General features: G+C 42.1%; 1 protein-coding gene across 8 annotated transcripts in view; it reads right to left on the reverse strand.

Annotated features, from left to right (window-relative positions):
• EPHA5 (EPH receptor A5) overlaps positions 1 to 22,401 on the reverse strand; it is a 179,982-nt gene that overhangs the window by 142,625 nt on the left and 14,956 nt on the right. For all 8 annotated transcript variants that reach the window (XM_031066389.1, XM_031066388.1, XM_031066387.1 and 5 more), the window contains exon 2: positions 6,615 to 7,278. In XM_031066389.1, coding sequence (XP_030922249.1) covers positions 6,615 to 7,278 — 664 coding nt within the window. The remainder of the gene's footprint in view (positions 1 to 6,614; positions 7,279 to 22,401) is intronic.

Below are 22,401 nucleotides of genomic sequence, written 5' to 3' on the forward strand. Positions count from 1 at the left end.
GCCAAGACTCCTTTTGTCCTGCAACACCTCAGCCATCCCATAATTCAACAAATTCCCTAATCTACCAATGGATACAGTATCTTCAGGAATGACAAAACTAAACAAAGGCACCGCTCAAGTAAATATCATTTAGTTACCTAGGACCAGACTAAAAAGCATACCCTAAGATCTGTCCCAAAATATCTTATGGTTAAGAAGCAAACATGACCTTCACAGTTTACACTTCTGAAGCCATTTCCAAACCTTATTTTGTTTGCACTGCTCAGTCTACACTTGGTGAAGGGAATAAAGTACTTCTTAACTGTCCTTCGGAAAGGTGACTGCACAACAGCCAGACTGCAAAGAGCAGGAAGGTTAAGTTGGTCAAAGCAGCAGCCTGAAAGCATTGCTGCAGAACAAGGAAAAGATCTTCAGTCCGTGGGGTTATGAGTATACAAGATAGTGCAGAAAGTTACAGCTCATTAGTAAAGTATAAACCATTGCACATAGATGGACACCGTGCCTCCGACAAAAAGGAGGGCAAATATACCCACACAAACCAAAACAAAGACAGTAATATTTAATCAGTCCTGCTGCAATACAATTTTGATCTGTGCAAAACATTTCCCTGCTCTTGTTAATTATTTCAGCTGCAGAACAAAACACCTAAATATATACATGCACACACCTCTCTCTCTCTACAGAATAAAGCCCATTCTCCCTTCAGTGACAACTGCATTTTGCATTCAAGTGACTTTCTTTACATTTGAAAAGAGAATACATGTTGTGTGGCCAAAAATTCAGCTATTCTGACACTGGCTGGGTTTGTGACTAATTAAAATTAACTAGGTACTTCAGTTCATAATTATATAAACACCTAGCATGCTATATTCCCAGCCAATTTGGTTTTAATCAGAAAAACGCACAAGAAGTATGAATGATGGGCAAAGAACTCCCTGGAGGGGCAACTGTACTTCCAGATTTAGTATTCTCCATATACCAAATATTTCCATCACTGTTTTTCTTGCCATGTAATCACCTCCCAGTAGAACAATTAAAAAGAGGTATTTTTTTCCTTTCTTTTTATCATCCCTGGACTTTGCTTGCTTTCCACTCCCCTATGAAAGTAAAAGCACACTTGCCTTATCCACCTGAGTCCCAGCCAGGAAGTCTCCCACAAGACAGGCAGGGTTTAGCAGTATGCTGCCTTTCTAGCATAGGTAACAAGGAGGAGAGGGGGGAGAGAGAGAATTCAGCCAACATGAGGCAGAGAGGCAGGCAAGTTGTGGAATGGACTGAAGAAAAGTTGCCCCCCTACTGCAGCTATATCAGGTCTAAAAGCAGAAACACTGTCAGCTCTGGAGCAAAAGATCAAGTTTCAAAATAAGAGTACCTGTGCAGCACCATGTTTCCATTTCTAGAAATAAGGGGATAGGGAAGGCAATGGCTGAGGTCATGCACTGTGTCACCTGAGAAAACCACACATAAAATGCAAATACACAGGGTTTTCTTTATTGCGGTATCAGCTGCCTGTTTTATTCACAGGTTAGGCCTCTCTCATCACTCCATTTTAAGTTCTCAGTTGCTTCCCAGCCCTCCACAGCTGGTACCTTCTGCTCCTCACCAGCCAAGGGTCACTACCCTCTGCCTGCTGGCTCCTGCACAGCTGTAAATAAACAATTGCCTCCGAGTGTCCTTCGAGTGGCTCATCAACGGGATGGCAATCGCTGCTCTGGGAAAGTGCCTTCAAACAGTCTGCACTGATTGCTCTGCTTTTGGAGGAAGATGAGTAGCTCTGATTCACCCCCAATCAGCCAGCAACAAAATCATCCAGGAACTGATTCAGCAGGTAAACTTCTAAACTACATAAGCTAGGTGTCAATTAGTTTTAATTTAGTCCAAAATAAATGACCTGTGAACACAACATTTTTCTGCAGCCCTTGTTTTCTGTAAGAAACTCATTTCTTTTGGCAAGGGCTCAGCTAAATCACAACACAAGTAATGAACAATCAGCAAAAATAAATATGGTTTTGTAATTGCATTGAGGTATGTTCAGCAAAGTTGATTAAGGGAAAAATAATCAAACAAACATCAATATTTAAGACAGCAGAAGGGCTTGAACATTCCAGAAGTGTTTTACAAAAGGAAAACAAAACAAAACAAAACCAAAAAAAACCCCAAAAAACCAAACAAAACAACAACAACAAAAAAAAAAACCAAAAAACACCCAAAAAACCAAAACAAAACAAAAAAAAAACCCCAAACCAAACCAAACAAACAAACAATCAAACAAACAAAACCAGGGTTTTTTTTCTGGCAGCAGCTCCTTTCCAAAATCACAAACTATACCCCAACCCATCTTTCCTCCAGCCCTCAGTTTCAGTGTTGCTCCTCAGAAGACAACAAGGGTGAAGAAAGATATCACTGAGTTTTCCTCCATTATTTTGTCCACCTCTAACATCTGTAAGCTTGTCTATATACCTTCTAGCTAGCTAAAACCAGCTGTACTCCTTTTGATGTCTCTTCAAGTGGCAGCATGCACTGATTCTCGGAAAGGAGAGTGTCATGACCTCCTGAACTCATTACTCACCTTTTCACTTTGGCTCTCCTTCTGTGGAGTTTTCTTTTCTTCCGTTTTTTCTTTACTCAAATATTTAATTTATTTGCGCTTCAGTTCTAAAGTCATCTGAAAAAAGATCAGGCTCTGCAAAATCAATTACATTTGCAGCCCACTGGACAGTAGTAGGACCTCACCACGGCAAATGGGTTTGGCTCTCATTAGCTTAACGTGTCAACATCCCCTCTCTTCCAGTTGCACGGGCTCAACTGTCTTTAAAAGCACAAAAATAATTACTTCTTGCTGCTCACTGAAAACATATTGGGCTGAAGGTGAGGATGAATACAAAGAGAAGTGCCAGAAGGTGCCCTTGTCACAGTATTCATTTCCTACACAAACCCCAATGGTTTGAGTGCTGATATTTACAGTGAGCAACTAAAACTGAAGTTACAATAAAACTCACCTATGCCAGTGCAGGAAGAAGGAAAGCAGAGACTGGGCAGACAATTTTATTTGGTCAAACCCCTCAATGGGTAAAGGGAGAAATGTCAGTGGCACCACACCAATTTTTACAGGTAATTGGTAAAAAAAAGTTTACCAATTTTTTTTAGGATCTGTCCCTCAGCTTTGGTTGAGTACTGCCTGCTAGGGCAGAGACCACCATTAGGAGACTTGAAACTGGCCAAGCAGACTTGAAAGCGGGCATTTTCCTCAAGGATCCATTCAGAAACCACCAGCTGAACTGAGGCAAAGCCCATCACCAGCTGAACTGAGGCAAAGCCCATCACCATCCTTTAGTGCTACCAAACCACCACTCTGGAAACTAGCATAGAAATTCACTGAGCAACTGCTTTAATTTCTCTTATTAACTAGCACAGCAATATATTCTTGTGAATAATGAACCTTAACACTGATCCTTTACAAACATGTCCTAACACAGTCACAATTTACCTCTAGCTGTCCCTAGCAGTTGCTGATAAATGTACCATGTTGCCAAAAGAGGTATAAAAATCAAAATAGTTTTGGGTTTTTTACAGTAACTACTACCTAGCTGCCTATATTAATTGACAGAGTGAGCACATTATATAAGGAGATTAGACCATGTCATATTTACAACCTCAGAGTCCCCAGTGAGAGAAATTGCTCAGCTGTTACTGTCAGTGCCTTCTTCAAACAGGAACCCTGCTGACAAGATGATGAATTCAGAACATCATTGCCAATTAATGATTTGTAGGCAGAAGGGATTTCAATAGTTCCCATATGTTTGTGAGGATGACTGGGATTTACATCACCTCTAATAAAAGAGTGTAGTCTGCTCTGTCCAGACGTGACACTAGAGATTGGAAAATGTCAACTTTGCAGGAGAAATTTTAATAAACAAAGCTAGGCTCTTCTGGGTTGAAAATGTTTCCCAAAGCATGGTGATGAAAAACCTGCTTACTAAGTGAAAGCAAACTGGGAAATCACTTGCAAGATGCACCCAAGTGATTTACAAACCAAAGGTCAGAAGTTGTTTAGGTGTTTGTGAAAGCTACACAGCAGAGTGCCAAGACCACCATTATGTCAGCCAGGAGCATGGAGTGCATTTCCTTAGCATCAATCAGACCGTGGAAAAAAAGTTCAGCATTTACAAATACCCAGGACCTTTCTTGGTGTTACTTACTCTGCTCAGGGATGTAAAGTTTAACTTTACTGTCCTAGAAGACAGTCTTGTTTTTGTGAATGTAACAATAACGAAACCAGAAAAGTGTTTTACTTACATGGGATATGGACATGAACTCCCATACATGATGGATACAGACCTCCTGAACTGCCTAAGGCTGAATGCCTCCTATCAACAGAGCATCCTGGAGCCAAGCAGCAGGGAAAGCTTGGCACAATGACCTGGGGTAAACACAGGACATCCAAATGGGGCCCTCAAACAGAATTTGCCATAGACATTCAAGTCCCATTGATTTGGTGATGGACTTTAGGGCTACCCCACACAAAAAAAAAAAAAGAATTACTGGTTTTAACACCTCTAGAGCAATAAAGTGATAAAAATCCTGTCTGTAGGTGAGATAAAGAGCAGTTTATGTGAATATACCTTAGGAACAGAGCAGGGATAAACCACCACAAAGCATCTTTACACTTCTTAATTATGATCACAGCCCTACCCAACACAGTCATAAATTGAGAGGCCACATACTGCCCTCTTAAGAAAAACAAATTAAAAAAAAAACCAACCTAGACCCAAAACCAGAAAGCACAGCCTTTAATCACTAAGGTCTTCTGAAAGCACACCCCAGATTGCTATGTCAACACTGCAATCCCTCTACAGGCAGCCCAGCTTCTTCAATGGTAGCCTCAGGTTTCTGGTTTAAAACTGTATTTTTTTAGGTTTGCTGTTTTGGTTCATAGTTGGTTTTTTTAATAGTGGGTTTTTTTGTTTGTTTTGTTTGTTTTTTTATGAGACCTTTAAGTGTGCTTTGAGAAATGTAGCATCAGAGGACAGGACTTGAAGGGTGACTAATAGAAGACTCCTATCCTCCAAAAATTCTAGACCTAGCACCAGACCTGTGTCTTGTCATTTTGTGACGTGGTATTTTCTGCCATAATTAAGCAAAACCTGGCTGATCTATCCACCCTTGTCTGTGGCAGTCTGTATTTCCTCAACTTGGAATAATGTTGATCTTAGCTCCTCCATTGTACAGTATCAAACATGGAGTCAGTCTCTTCTCCCCTCCTAAAAGGAGAAATATCTTTATTAGCACAGGAAAAGCAAAACCAAGATTTTGCTGTATTGACTACATCTGTAGAAAAAGGAGACTATTCTGGTCAAAAATACCACTCCACGTGCTGTTTAGTAGAGGTTTCTCCAACACAAACATTTCTCTCAAACATTACATTTTCCTCCATGTCAACCTTTGAAGAGATTTGAACTATCTTCAGGGTCACAAGCTTGTGACCAAGGACTAAAGGATCAAGACCACAGTTTGCTGTGGATATGCACTGATCTATTCTTTGTACTGCACTACAAACAATCATCAGTGTCTGGAGCGAGGTGAAGAGAATATGCAACACAGACTTCAGCTGAAGTGGAATTCATCTGCCTTCCCCACAGTATCTATTACAATCCATTATTAAGTGGCTGCAAAGACAAGCCAATTGAGATAGAACCGATAACCAATAGATATTAATTTTGCAAAGAGCAAACTATATTGAAATAATTGTTTACCTTCTCTTTTGCAAGCAAATTAGTTTTAGGCTACCTGCTACATATTTACAACAGAAGGACAAATTTTATAAACAAGCATGTAATACAGCAAACCACAAAATGATATTGTACACTGTTGGTCTTTGTAAGTATTCTTTTTAAAGTCTTGGGCTTTGGGTACCCTAGATCTCTTGCACAAGGCCTCCGATAATTCAGGAGACTATGTTGACCAGCAATCTGGGAACCTCAGCCAGCCACTTGTGGGAAAACTTCAGCACATCTGGAGGCATTTTTATCAGTGGGGCTTTAAGTTTAACTCTGAACAGCTGAGCAGCTTTGTATTAAATTATTTACCAGAGAGGAAAATCAATCAACTCACACCACATCAAATACCCAGCCCCCCATAGAGTGATAAAGACAGAAAAACACACTCCTCCAAATACAAAAACAAAATGCATCTTCTATAGAAAGATTAACTTCAAACATTCCTGGGTACAGTCCAGAAAAAAAAAGAAACTGGGCTTCTAAGACTCATAAGGAAAACCTGATACTGAGGAAAAATAACATAAATCTCTAAATAACAGATAAGACTACAATTGCCTCGTGGACCCAATAGTACAGTGCTCCAAAGGTAATAGAAGAATGCCAGATTCTCCTTGTTGGCAGCACCAGAAGCACCTGCACATAGGTGTCAAGTGCCACAACATCCAGCCCAGACCTCTGTCTTCCTGCTGTAACACTTACTCAAAAGACCTCAGTGGAAATAAGAACCTGACCCACCACTGTCAACTCAACCAGGCACAAAAACCATGGAAGAGAAGAAAGCCCAGACTGCCCACCCCCTTGGAAGCTCAGCACAGCGCCCTCCCTGCAAACCCTTACCTTGGCAGGTGTTGTTCTTCTCCTCATAGCCTGCCTTGCACAAGCACTTCCCGATGGGCACCAGCCATTCCCCCTCGGCACTGCAGTGCATCTTGGGTGCCTCCTCAGTCACCGAGTGGTTGATGCAGACACCTGACACCTCCAGGAGCTGCGAGGAATCCGCCCCCGTGATGGTGTCGGGGAAGCGTGCCAGGTTGCGGATCACCGACGGGCACTTCTTGTAGTACACGCGCACGGAGACCAGGGCAATGCAGGCGCCCACGTCCTGGAAAGCCAGGTAAAATCCCTTCTTTGTCAGGGGCCCAACGTCCCTCACCTCCGTGTTGAGCTTCATCACTCTGTCACCAAGGTCTAACTCTGTGAAGCTCTCATCAGCAGCAATGGTGTCAATCTTGATGTACTGGTTTTCTTTGATGTTCCTCCCATCTTCATCATCTGATTCAAAGTAATACATGTTAAAAGTCTCCTTGCAGGTCCCAAGTCCCCCTGGAAGGCTGTTACAGTCCCTCAGGGTGAATTTGAGCTCAATGAAGATGCGGGATGCCCCCTCATTAGAGATCCAGCTGGTCAGAAGCCAGTTGTTCTGATTCTGTTCCATTACCTTGCATACTTGGTATGTGTGTATCGGAGCGTAGTTTTCATCCACCTCACCAATTTCTTCCCACTGTATAAAAAGGAAAAGTACTTTTTAAAACAGTCACAACTCTCAGCTTTCCCATCTAAAGAGCATCTTGGGCTTCAGAACTCGGGACTTTCAGGGGAAAAAATGTTTTAATTGCCAAGCTTTCTGACCTAGAGGCTTGATACATTCCTGGTAAAGTCAGATAAATGATCCTTTATAAATAGAAAAGGATGCTAGTTAAAACCCTTTGTTTTAGACAGTTCAGAAGTGGGAAAACATATTGCTGGGTTTGTCCACTACTATTCAGTTAGGAAACAAAACAAAAGCAGATGGGGCCGTTTCTGTGAGCTTTTCCAATGCATCCACGGTTCGTCTGTCCCCATGCCCCCAGGCTCCTTTCTACCACATCCTCAAATCACTGCCCCACATAACGAAAACCACACTTCTACAAGCTATTCTCCCCCACCAAACAGCATGCCAGAAAATCAGTGGAGTGATACACTAAATAAATGAGCCTTTGCTATCCCCAAGTGCACTAGTCAGTGTAGTTCTTGCTCATGCAAAGAGAAGATTACTTCCAATACAGGTTACAGGGATCTGCAAATCTTGAGCTGTTTATGTGCTACACAGGTTTTAATCAGAGCTTCAGGCAACTTTTTGCAGCTTTGTGGGAATTGCAGCAACTGTTTGTTCATTTTATTTTAGCCATGCTCTGAAGGGTATCACTTGGAAGAAATGCTTTTTCCTGGTGCAGCTCAGAGTCAGTAGCATCACAACTGTGCCTACCACAGATACACATTAGAGTTTACTCTCTGCTTTTGACAACCCTAGTGTTGCATTAAGAGATTAGATTAACCATCTAAGTGCAGCAAAGAACCCATGACAGCCAGTGCTGGTTTCAGTTTTGTTTCCTTCTACTTTTGACCCACTCATCTGCCACCCAACACCTCCTCCATCCTCTGCTCAGCATTGCTGCACACATCTGGTCACAGCTGCGGATGCAGCACAAAGGAAATGCACAGAGCATAATTCAAAGGTTCTCCTGTTTCAGGCTGCGTATCTTCTAAGGGCCAAAGGCCAAACTTTTTCCTTGGAAATACAGCCTGAGATACAGTTGAGAGTGTTCTCAGCCCAGATGCCATTACTGAAGAGTGAGATAGAACGCCCTCAGAGTCAATGTAACAACAAGATATGTTTTTAAAATGAAATGTTGTTCTCACATTTTAAATTAAAACAGCAGCAAGAAGTGACATGAGAACATAATCCGATGGTACAGTCAGAAATGAATTACAAACATCACCATCAGAAAAACATTTCTTCTCCTGCCTAGCCTGGGATGTGAAAGTGGGGATTTGTGCAGGAAGACATCCCCACTGTGATATGCAGAGCTCATATGCACCACCAGCCTTCCAAGTAAGGAACCCAACCCAAAGACATTTTTGCCATGGCAAGCAGTACTTTCATTTGTAACCCTTTTTTGTGTCTCTGGGCTTAAACAGGCCACAACTCTGATTAAGATGTAATTGTCACTGGACAGCACCACAGAATTGGACAAAGATATGTCTGCAGCGAAAGCCAGGCAGATCTGCACAGGATTCATGCCTGACTTTAGGAAAGGCAATTAACAATTACCAGGAGAGTCACTGAGAAAAGATAAAAGACAAGTAGGCAACATAGAATAATTCAGCAGCTAGATTTTCTACGTTCCAGTAAAGAGGAAGGTTTTGATATATGAAATTAAAAGCAGAAAAACACCATTCTTCAACTAGCATGGTTAATCTGAGTAATAAATATACTGTACATATATACTTCCAAGTTTCAGCCAGGGTAGAGTTAACCCTCTTCATAGTACCTCATATGGAGCTACCTTTGGGATTGTGCTAGAGACACTGTTGATGACACAGAGATGTTTCAGTGACTGCTGAGCAGCACTTACACCAGTCAAGGCCTTTGGTGCCTCACAGCCCATCCCACCAGCAAGGAGGCTGGGGGCGCACAAGAAGCTGGGAGAGGACACACCTGGGACAGCTGATCCACATGGCCCAAGGGATATTCCAGGCCATATGGTGTCATGCTCAGCACATAAAACTGGGGCAAGAAGAAAGAACTGGGGACGGGAAGAATCATGGCATTTGCTTTTGCAAGTCACCATGATATGTGAGGAAGCCCTGCTTTCATGGGGACAGCTGAACACCTGCCTGCCCATGGGAAGTGGTGTTTCCAAGGAATTTCTTGGTTTACTTTGCTTGTGTGCGTGGCCGTTGCTTTACCTATTTTAGTGTCTTTCTCTCAACCCATGAGTTTTCTCACTTTTACCCTTCTGATTTCTCCCTCATTCTCTGCAGGAGAAGTGAAGGAGTGGCTGTGTTGTGCTTAGCTGCCAGATGGGGTTAGACCACAACAGTCCTTTTGATGGCCAGTGTGGGGCTGGAAGGGTTTGAGAAAATAACAGGTTTGATCTGAATGTACTAGATTAAAGTTATAGCTGTTATTGTTGTTGAGCTATTCACTGACTGGCTCCTGGGCTTGCCACGGGGCTTGATTGGCTCACTGCACACTAAAGCCTGGCGCTTGCTAGTGCCTGCTCCTTGGTTCTGCTGCTTGCTGAACTGCTGACCATCTTACTCTACCAGGCCTGGCCACATCCTGATGGCATCAGTGACAAAGCTCCAGGCTGGCAAATGCCCAGGCCATCCCTGATGTTTCTGTGATGCTACACTGGATATGCTGGAGCTGCAGTGTGAACTCAAGTTGACAGGAGTGTGACCTGGGGATTAGTCCACGTGGGAGAGCAGCCCTAAGCAGCTGTGGATCCATTCATGCTGGAGCAGGCGCATCTCAAAGCATCTGTGGCTGTGGCTATGTTGGTGTTGCAGCAGGTACACCCCTGAAGAGACTGTGGCACACAGGTAAGGCTCCACTTTGAGCAGGTAAAATCCTAAGGGACTCAAGTCTGTGGTTAAGCCCAAAAAAGGAGCAGGAGCAAAGAGAGGAGTTCATTGCAACATTATCCCTAATGGTCTGGTCCATGGATAGGGACTGTAACGAGAATTCCACCCTGCTTACCTGGAAATGGCCAAACAGCAGCCAGCCCATGGGAGTGATAAATTAATTCCTTGGTTTGCTTTGCTTGTTCGTGCAGCTTTTACTTTACCTATTGTAGTATCTTTATCTCAAGTCACGAGTTCTCACTTTTACCCTTCTGATTTGCTCACTCACTGGGGGGGAGTAAGAGAGGTGTTGTGGGTGTTTAGCTGCCAGCTGGGGTTAAAGCATGACACTATATAAAGGTGAAGTCCTGTTTTTATAAAGGTGGTGGTGATTCTGCATTTGGTGAAAAGGGAGAGTAACCCTCCACTTCCCCCAGTCCACAGAGGGGTCCCTGCCAAACCAGCCCAGGGGACAGATGAGCACATACCAATATAGCCCAGGAAAGACATAATGACTTTAACTTTGCTTTTTTCTGGCTGAAGGTCAGAGGATCACTTGAGCAAGTGCTGACATCAACAGGCATACACAAATAAGTGTTAACTTCCAGCAGGAAGTGGTGCAAAGCATCTCAGCACTGGAAATGGCTCAGGCCAGTTTCATCACACGGAGATGTTTGGAGATGACCACAAGGTACACAGTAAAACACTGTGCACCATCTAAAGAGCATTAACGTGTATTTCTTTAACAGAACTGACATTTACAATGACTGTGATGTTGCAGTAATATCATTAGTGACCTAACTTGAAGGCATGCTGAAAAACATCACTTGACTTTTTCATACTTGCCAGGTCAATTTTCAAGGACCCAACCGTGATGCTCCCCAGAGTTATGCAGTTAAGCTCATTTCCACTGCTGCTTCAGGAATTGTGCTTTTGGGGGCGAGTACAAAGTTCATTTGTTGAAAAATGAAGTGCTGTGATTCTAATGGTTGCTTTCATGCACTGAGAGCACTAAACACCATGAGGATAAAGGTCCAAGCACAAATACATCAATGAACTGTGCCAGAGTCTTATCTCAGCTGCAAGAAATGGCACACAGCCTAACATCTCGGGCTTCAAGATGTGCAGCACTTCTAGTACTGCTCCCCAGATCAGAGCAAATCCTGCCATCACCACCTGCCATCAAACCTAAAGCAATCATCAGAGCATGAGAAAGGGGAGGTGCTAATGAGCTAAGGCCGCTTATCTCTGTATAATCCCCAAGGGAAAGTCAACCAGATTTTATCAGAGCAGCCAGTATTGTGCAAAATCTCTGCTCTATCATTTAATCTTCTTCTCCCCTATCTGCATGTAGGACTACACCATTTCTTTCTCTTCAGCTGGATCTGCCTGCCCCCAGAGACTGCCGGCAAGCTGCCACCCTTCTGTTTTTACATCCCTCCACGAGATGGAGATGGCAGTAAGAGCCCCTGCACCTTCTGCCTGGTCCCAGCCTCCTAGTCACTACAGACCTCAGAGAAATATTTCAGCCAACAGAGAAATACCAACCACAGGATGACATGCAGTGCCTTACAGTTAATGAGAAAGAAATCCCACCACATTAAAGAGACAGCATCTAGATAAAAATTGGCATGAAAAAAATTAAGTACAACCGAAAAATTGTGTAATGTTATAATTCCTCTCTGCAGCACATATTTTTTGATATATAAATCAACCCCATCTGCAGGATTAAAACAAAAGTGCAACCATTAATTTGGTGGCAAATGTTTTCTCTACATCTTTAATAGCCCTAAGAAGGAAAACACAAATGCATTTCAATGGCCTGATGTTAAATCATTTATAGAAGACCTATTTCTGAATCTGAAATTTCCAGCACACTACTGCTGGCAAGTGAAAATGCAGCTCCATCAATAGGAAGCACACAGTTCATACAGGCTGCCTGTCCAGAGAAAGGCCAAAGATATCACACATCTAACTAAAGATATAAGAGTTAAAAAAGCATTCAGTGGAGCAGCCTTGGGTTAAATGGACAATTTTAAAACACATTCACCAGCTGTCTGCTACTCAGGCTTGTTTCTAATCTCGGAGATTCCAGGAGTGCAATTTGCTACCACAGCACAGCGAAAGGCGGCTGCCCCAAAACCAAATACTGACAGCAGGGATGAACATTTCAGAGCTTTTGTTAATTTGGTTTTGAGGGGAGGGGGGGAGTTGCAGTACTAATTTTTGTTACTGGTCTTCACTGACTCATTCACTTTCTTTAGCATCCACAAAAGGCAGTACAGATGTTTCAAGCCTTGTTCCTAGTTCCACACATCCTTGCACTGCTGAAAAAGAAATCAGGCATTTAGCAAAATCCTAGCTAACTTAAGAGGGAAAGGAAGCTTAAGAATATTAAGCAAAGGTGTTCCTAAGACTTACCTGAAACATTCCCATCAGGACTCCCTCACCCCAAGGGCTGTGAATCTGCCTCTCTTCCCACTACATATTTCACAGGCTCCATGCTACAAGAAGCCTCATCCTCTCCTATTTAATTTTTCCACCCTGCCACACAGAACTCTGCAACACATGCATGTTAACTCAGGTATCTGCTGGCACAAAGATGTAAAACTAGAAAAGGATTTACGTATTTTATCTTTTTTCTTTGGGAAAAAAGCAAGCCTAGCATGGATCTCTGATCTCAGGCTTTGAATGTGTGAAAGCATCAGAGATACTCTATGTGCTTTGCCCACAGAAAGGCAGTTTTACCTCAAAATACTGCTGGTCAAGGCCACCACGAGCACATACTGGTGTAGAGGGCAGTGTGGCATGGTGCTCTGCAATCCCTGTGCCAAGTGAAAAGGGGACACCTGATGCCCTTTCAGAAGGGCAAACCAGCCTGGTGTTCAGCTCAGTACCATTTATCCTGCCTTTCATCCTGGTAACATTTGGGCAGACTCTTCGATTTCCTTTTATGCAGCTGATGTTAAGACCTGGCTGCCAATCAATAGCCTCCAGCTTTGCTCCCTCACAAATATTCCCTCCCACTACTCAACTTTATCTTGCAACCTGTTTCTTCCCTCCCATCACAAAACCCAAAAACTTGTGGGTTTGTTATTTTTTTTTAGCTACCTGCTGGTTTCCACTTGCTATCATATTACGCGGCCAAAGCAAACAAGCAGCAGGCTTTCCTCTGCGCAGATTCAGTGACTTCAGTGAGGTCACATAAGGCTAAATCTCTAGTGAAAGCCAGGCAGAGCACTACACATCTTTTCTTCTGCACTGCAGAAGGTTTTGCAGGGCTGTGCTAGCTGTAAAATAAGGCTGACTTTGTCACTATCTTGCCTATTGCAAAACAGCACTTACAATCAGGCCAGTCCCTGTTTCAGGGACTTCAAATCCTGCCACCAAATATTGCCAGTGTTATCAACAGAAGCTGTGATATGTGGCATTGCTCAGATTTTCAGCTCAGGAGCTGCAGGATTAAGCAAGAGCCTGATTTTGCTGAAGGTGTTTCAGTCTTCATTAAATGGGTTTTGCTTGCTCAAAGAACAAAAACACAAAAGACGAAGCACCCAAAAAGTCATGTTACTTTTAGCTCCCTCTACAGCAATGACTGGCAGGAGCAAGAGTTCTGTCTTGAACACTGGCATTGGCAAGAGGTGCATGCATAACCTCTGTGACCTACTGATCATGGCAGAGTCCACCAGCACCTGGATGGGGAGCTTGAGAAGCCTGGTTCCCCCTCACAGCAAGGGACAGTGATCCAAACCACTGTCAAGCAGCAGAAAAATGCAGTAACCTGGAACAATGCTGCATGTTTGTTTGCAACCCTGCTCTTTGCAATGGGTGAGCAGCGCAGAGACATCAAAATAACTTTGTCCAGCTTTTTCTATCAGTGCCAGTGCTTAAAACAGCACTTTTGGGCAACAATTTTTAAGCATTTCTGCCAGGATAACCACACAGGTTTAAAACTCAAATTCTGCTTTAGGGCAGGGTGCCTTCTTACTGGGACAGCTCAGCAGCTTCTCCCTGGCTGCCCTGCACCAAATGGTGGAAGGACACCAACTAGAGCCACATCACTTTTTCCAGTAAATGACAAATTTGAAATACAAATAATCAGGAAACCAAAGCAATTCATGTACCTAGATCAAGTCAGAAAAGAAGGGGAGGGAGAAAAAAAAATTAGTAAAAGAGAAACCAGTTATTTTGAGAGCCTCACAAACCAGGTCTTTATCATCTTCTCTTCTTGAATTTAAACAAAATAGAGGCCACATTAAAAATTTATAAAAAAACTGTTCTGGAGTAATACAAAGTACTTCTTTCAGCCTCAAACACACTTTTAAATTTTGGTTACCAAGCCACAAAAAAATTATTACTTGTGCAAACTTTTCTAATACCAACATCCATTTTTATAATGCAAAAGGTGAAGCTTTTTTTACACTTTCTCAGCCTAGTTTTAGGGGCTTTGAAGCTCATTTTCAGGCAGGAGCCAGTGTCAAAAAGAAACTGCAGTGAGTTCAATGCAAACAACATTTGGCAAGAGTTTACTAAAACCTTTAAATACCAGAAGCAGTTGCAACTGTCTGGGATCTTACTATTTCCATACATCTGACAGTGCCCCCACCCGAGGCTCAAGCCTCATTTGGATGGCAATTTTACAACTGAGACATTTATACATACAGATATATATTCCTACTGACAGCAGTTACCAGTCAAGCAAGAAGCATAATGGATAACAGAGGACAGAAAGCATCTGATTAATCTCCCTACTCAGGCGGAAATCTGGCCTAATGAAAGCTGAGTCTCTGAAGAAGGAACTTAACGTTTTCTGGTGGCTTGGCACATTCCCAATTTCTCCAATCAGGAAAATAAAACAAAAATAAGAATACTATGGGCTACTTTTGGGCTACTCTGGATTTTACTACTGGATTGCAGTTTCCTGCTGTTTCTTACAATGCCACTCTGGTCACTAAGCTGCATAGTCCAGTTAACACACAGCTTCAGAATATCCTGAGGTTAATTAGCTGAAGTTAATATGAGTTTCCTCACTCATTACTGGAGATTTCCCAGCAAGAAGCTAAGGATCATTTTTCATACACTAAAACATAAGTGGAGGAAGCAAATAGCAAAGAGGTATGAACTTGAAATTTAAAGCATGATTTTGAGATGTGCCACATCAGACGAGTGAAAACTTTTTTTTCCATTTCTGTATTAGCCAAGCACATATTCCCTAGCCCACGTGTGATAGTTACCTAGCAGAAAGCAAACTTAGAAAGTCACTTCCATTACTACTCCCTCCAACCACCTCCCACTAAAAGGGCAAATCCTCACCTCAGCAGAGTTACAGGAACTGCCAGATGTGCTTCTGGATGACCTCTTGCAATGTGTGGGCAGCAAAAATGCTAAGAGGAGAAAAAGGGCCTTGCTTCATGTTAAAGGCTACTCCCCACTGCATCAAGAGTTAACAAGTATCAATTTCACTTGGTGCCAAGGTTTCACATTTGGCTTTGCACTCTGACAAAGGGCAGGAGAGTGAATAGCAAAGATGGGGAGATAATTGATGTTTCATCTCCACTATATAAAAAAAAACTACATTGAAAATGAGCTGGGTGAATGTTCACAGCACCACCATGCTCCATCCTAACTCCACTGCCGCCAACTGCACATTCCAATACTCAGAACAGCTCATCAGCAGACATCAGCTTCAAAAAAGTGCAATTTTTAGAACTGAGAGCATAAGCATATGGGTGGATACTTTGGTATCTTGCAGTGTTTTGGGTATTTTTAATTCCACCCAGATCAACATTTCATCATCCTGTGTGCAATCAGGACTGCTAGAAATCCTCCTCCTGCACTGAGTAATGCCAAGAAAGGTTCTCACGTCGTCACACTGCTCAGAGCTGAGGGAAAACACCAAACAGGAGAGCCTCACACTGGAACCACGAGGCAAAGCATAACTGCTCCTCTCAAGAAGAGCTACATGTGAAGACATTATCAGTCACCTAAATTTACATTGAGAACTCCATAATCATCAACTCCTGTTGTGTAAACACTTGAGTTTACTACTTGAACAAATTTTTAACATGATTTTTTATTTGTAGTATGCACGTAAGATTTGCTGCCACACCTTCCATTTCTGCAGCAGGCTGTGCAGGAGACTTCTCAGTGAAACTCCCTATAAGGCAAAAGCGTTGACAATTCCTGGATTGCTCTGCACCACTAACTAGCTGAGTAACAATGGAGATTTCTGGAAAGCCGCGATACCATCTCAAAACACAAGCAGCAATTTGCTACACAAAGTACCACCCAAGAAAACGGATAAGAAAGAACAATTAAAACCTTAAAAATTACTTTCAGTACATGCTTATGAAACATACTGTTTGTTCAGAAACCTGCACAGTTCAAACTGTTGAAAAATGGAGAAACATCAGGACAAAGTCACCTAGACTTTTCAGTCTGCACACCAAGATACATGGGGAAAAAAAAAGAAAACGAGACTGAAGTTTAGCTCAGACTTTGACAATTTGCATGATCAATGAAAGATGTCAGCACCAGAATCCAAATGGAATGAGAACCCAGCTGCAGGCTAGTGGAACTGAAATGAAAAGGAGCACCAGCCCCTCGTCAGCATGCCTAATCAGGCACTGCGCCGACCCCCTTCCCAGAACAAAGCAGTGTGCTAGCTGGAAACCCCACCTCCCCTCCCACAGGTTTATTTTTTTAAAGGTTTGAAATTCTCTGTACATCTGAATTAAAACATCCATTTCACATCACAGACCAGCAATTGAGGGGAAGACAATGGAGACGAGCGTGAAAGAAGCAATGAAGAAACACAATACCATTAAATCATTTTTCACTGCCTAATGTTACACTCATTGCAGAGCAATTTAACAAAGGCCAGAACAAACAGTATTGACACCACATGGTTTAACACTGGAAGGCTAACAGAGCCACATTTTCAGAAGGACTCAGAGCAGGACATAAATTTTAGGTTTATAACCAAATGCTTGGATTTTCAAAGCTTTTGGGATATTATTCATATTACTCATCATCTGATGATACCAAGACATTCACAGAACAACTTCGAAAAGCAGGAAGAAAGAAGTTTTCCTTATTACTTGAATGTTGACCTAGTATTTAAATAAATCAAAATCTTTGTGGTGATTCTGTTTACTACAACTGAAATAAAACAAATTATTTGGTTTCTTCTTAATGCACAGAACAGCAGAACTTTGCAAAAACTAAACTAAAATCTTAATCTTTATGATTGTCATCGGCTTTTTCTAATTTCTTGTAAGTGTGTATACATTTAAGAGTTTCCAGTAAAAGAGAAAAATTCCTTGATCTAAAAGTGCATTTAATGAAAGCAAAACATATTAAACTTCCTGGTTTTCTAGTATTTCAGGAAAGTGATACCATTATCCACGTGCTGCACTGGCAAAGCCTAACCTCTCAGGCATACACCAAGTTTGACTAGACTACAGAGGGCCCTTACACCGTATCAGACCCTCCAGAAAATGCATTATTTTGCCACTGCTCCCTGGTCTCTAATCTACCCAAAGCTTTTCAGAGTGATAATATTACATTCATGGCTTAGGCCTTGACAACTGCACCCATAAATCAATTTTAAACCTCACATTAATCATCTTTCTGTAATCAGTGGCTATTCAGCACAAATTTACATCTCATTTCTGTTGGCCAAACAGCCACATTAGAGCTTTGAAGCTTATTCAGGCTTAAATGATTATATTCCCCTAATAAACACTGAAGTCCTCTCAGTCCAGCTGCTGTGAGCTGCATTAATGACATGCCATGGCAGCAGGGGCCATCTGAAGCCAGCCCTGTGCAATGCTACAAGCAGCAGCCCCCTTGCCAAACAGATTTTCTGCACTTCCAATACTCTCAGAAGAAATGAGGAGGCTGCTCTGCCTGTGTAGACCCTCCTATGGGAACTGGTGTGTGCAGCAGACACACACAACACGAAATTTACAGCACTGCCCCTTAACAGCTTCATTTGCCACCTCTCGAGTACAGGGGGCTACAAGTAAAATACCCAAAACCAGATTTCCTGATTCCCCACATGCTGAGCACCTTAGCTTACTTTGGGTTTGGTGAGAGTTCTGTTGAATCTGAACCATCTAAAAAACCCACTTTTCCCACTTGTCAGACAGTTCTAACTTTATTCACAGCACCACCAAACTGTACCTTAGCATGCTTTTCTTTGATCACCTCAGAATTAGATACTACATTTTTAATATCTGACTGCAACCTTCTTCCCTGTTTTATTGTGTGACAGATGATCACTCAGGATTACAGTAAGCAGCTAAAACATGATCAGTCCAGGGTAGATTTTGCATGTACTTGCCTGCAATCCCTATAGTGAAACAATCTATTCTGATTGAACAATGAATAATTATTTAATTAAAGAACCTTGGCAGGCCTACATTATTAAACCTGCATAAAAAGCCTGACATTGATTGTATATTCACTTTCAGTTAAGGTCTGAATCAGTATGCTAGGATCTAAAAATGAATGAACAGAATGGGTTTATTATAACGGTTGTTAAGTACTTACCCCACTATAGGTAATAAATTATACATGTGGATGCCTGGTATGCTTATTCCACAACATAATGAAACTTTTAGTTACTTTTTATTCTATGGGATTTAATTCCCATTGTGTCAGGTTTATGTTACTATTTAAATAAGGCACCAGAATTACACGGGTGTAAATCTGCTGGACAAAGATGCAACCCAGACCTCAATGTTCCTTTTAATCTGGAATTGAAGAAACACAGATGTGCTCAACTGTTTGTGACAGATGTCCTGTATCCTAACGATTTCACAAAGAATATGTTTCATATAACACAACACACAATGCAACCTCCACACTCTCCTGGTGTCTGGCAACCTCTGAAGAAGCACTTGAACATCAGCATGCCATGGCTAGGAAAGCAAATTCAATCATGTGCTAAATCCCCAGCTGAGACCTCTGCAATGCAAAAATAAATGCTGTTTCGGCAATCAGCTGTGATAATGCAAAGTCTAGGAAAGCTGCTGAAGTTTTCAGAAGAAACTGAAAAAACTCAAATTTGTTCTTGACCAAGAGGTAAACCATGGCTTAACTTGACGGTAATACTGCAACACATACACAGAGAAAAAAGTTCTGTTATCAGCTTGCTTTTGCTTAACCAACAAAAGATCCCAGAATTTAAATTGAATGGTTTTGAAGAGAAGGGAAGATAACTTTCTTGTTGTGGGGGGGCAGGGCATAATCAACCATAGTGAGAACTTGCCACAGGAGTCAAACCATCATTCATCATCATAAGGGGGATCCAAGGAAGTTTCAAAAGAAAGTATCTGATCAGGTAGCCAAGCCCATGATAAGCCACATATATTCATCACAGAAGTAAGGTGGGTTAAAGTTAGCACCAACATGCCTATGCCATGTGGGGGTAGAGAGTGGGTACATAAATAATTAAGATTCATGTATATTGCCCTCACCAGGTTACAGTAAGAGTCTCTTCCAGACCCAAGTCCCTGAGGCACAGAGGTGAAGAACACAGAAATGCTGAAGACATGCAGTTCCTCAAAGAACAAACGATCCAAAAATAGCTTCAATAGAAATTTAATTAATTGGTCTATTGCTGCATTTCTGGCTGCTCGGTTAAGCTACAAGCTCTTACTACTGCTATTTTCTATCCAGGGTACACTGTGATTAATGGTAGGTTGGAAGTTGGAGAGGCAGAGCAGAAAGAGGAAGTAAACATATGGACATGGGAAGGGGCTACATTTCCTTATGAGAATCCAGATTGCCACCAACCTGCCCTTCCTCCAGCAGGTTTGGGCTAAGGTGGGAGATCGCAGCTTGTAAACACCTGGTGGCAGTGGACCTGCTGGATTTTGGCCACCTTGAATGTTCTGATCTGCCATCCTGCACAGCTCCAGGCTTTGGTGTTTCCTTTCAGCGCTTCTTCTCCCCTACCAGCCCAGCAGGCCAGTCAGAAAGCCACAGGCAAGGGCCCGTGACTTGCTAATCAAAGAGACATTCTCACAGTAGGGTCATCCTTGAATGAAACCATCTCTTAATTTTTTGCAGCTTATGGACAGAACTCAGTTAAATTGCAGCAACAGCATTTTACTGCTAGGCAAGATAATTCTTGTCTGGAACCTGACTTTCTGGTAAAAAGTTTTACATAATCTTCAGGAGTCCCTGAAAGGCACCACTTGACACAGAAACTACAGATGTTTATTTATCCAGCCCTATCCTAGGCCACGCTCTCACTCTATGAAATGGGCTGATTGGCCATTTCACACTAACGGGAAATTACAACCACAGTTTCATCATTATTTAGCAATTAAACCATTGAATCACTCCCCTTTCAATTTTTGTCTCGTGAGCTTCAGCGCCTTTCAGCAAACCTGGATGCATATTTCACCAAGTGTTGAAGTTTGAAAGGAAAAAGATGAGTAAATGTACTTTGAAAAATAAACTGAAAGTACAGTTCTCACAGGAAGAGCTAATTAACATAGGAAACAGCACTTCTACAGGTTATGTGGTTAATTGACATAATTCTTCTTACCAATACACATACTCACTGCAAAGAAGACTGCTGAAGAAATGGTACTCTGATGCTGAAATGTTGTCCCCATAGTGCACAACACATAAAGCTTTCTAATAATGTTTGCTCTCATCCATAAATTATTGTGCACAAAGAAACTTAAAACAGTAAGCAGTGAAAGAATTTTTGGACCAAGTAAAGGGATTAGCCATTGAGGGGAAGGACACAAAAACGTGTTGTTGCTTCTCAATAGCTTCCTCCTGCCTTGCAAGTGAAATTGGACCTGACCCAAAAGAACTCTACCATTCATGCACACAAAAAGGGAATTTTCATATTTGTGTCAACTGAAGCAATCAGACAGGCCATCCAAGCACTCAGGTGATTTTGGTTCTGTCTTCTCTGCTCAGGGATGCACAGTCCTGAGATGCTGCAAAGTATTTGGCTTTACTTGCACAGCAGCTGCTGCTGAGCCAGGACTGAATCCCACCTTTCCTAGAGCTTCAAGGGGCTCCAAGGTTATATCTTCCAGTGTATCAGGAACCTGTCTTCCTACCAAAACCTGTGAAGGTGCATTCATGTAGTAGCATATCCACCTCCTATGGACTCCCCTTACCACATATTCATCCCACAGGTTCTCTAATGACAGTCTTCAGCACAGCTCTAGCCCACATTTTCATGTCATAGAGCATCTTGCACTGCTCTGCAACTCCTACCTGCCACAGCAACCAGCTGAGCAGGCACTAGGATTTCCTTTTCACTTTTACCTGGTTTCCATCACAAGGATGATTTTCTTCCCAAATTGCCTCACAGAGCAAACAAGATACTAATTTACTAATTTACTTTCAGAATTAATTTCAGCAACAATTTACTAATATCACTTTCAGAAAGCCATTTTCTTTTCAAATGGCATCACTTCAGCTAGAATAAATTGCAAAGATCCCACAAGAGAGTCCACAGCTACTCAAGAGATCAAAGCCCTACTTTATAGCACAAAAACCCATTAAAAATTAGAGAAGGCTGGGAGGTAGCTAACTTGCCTGTGGCCTCTTTGCCTGAAAAGGGTTGTTGGGAGGAGAGAGAGGATTAGCATGTACCAGTAAAGTTAGCAAGAGGAGGCATGGAAAGACCCATTGACTGAGCACTGAAGTCTGACCAGTTTGAGCTAGAAAGATTGTCTTACATTAAGGACAGATGGATGTTAGTTCAAGCTACAAAGGGATATGGACTTAGCACAAGAGCATAACTCACTTAAAGAAATCTCTCTCCAGAAGATGCACTGTGGGCCAAATCAAGGTTACAGACCTGCTGCAAGAACTCCTAACAAGTTTCTACACCATATATGCCACAAGAGATTCAACTACATAATGTTAACACACCCAGTGGCTTTAAATCCTATGAAGGTACACCATTATTGCCTTCAACCCACACACTCATGGATCTGCTCTTCTTTTTAAATAGAAAGGACTAGCAAATACTATAATCTTGTGCTTTTTCCCAACCAATTGTTTTACCCCACCAGCACTGAAACTGTGACTTGCTAACAAACAGAAATAGCATGTCTAGAATGTCAATGATTTGCAATCAACATATTTGAACAGCGGGGTGTTGCCCAACTTTCTTCCTTAATATCATTTTGATTCCTTATGTATTTACTGTAATACAGGAAAAACAACAGTTCTCAGTTTTAAAACT

The sequence above is a fragment of the Geospiza fortis genome, unplaced genomic scaffold (genome assembly GCF_000277835.1).
Source record: "Geospiza fortis unplaced genomic scaffold, GeoFor_1.0 scaffold11, whole genome shotgun sequence".
In the NCBI taxonomy this organism is placed as follows: domain Eukaryota; kingdom Metazoa; phylum Chordata; class Aves; order Passeriformes; family Thraupidae; genus Geospiza; species Geospiza fortis.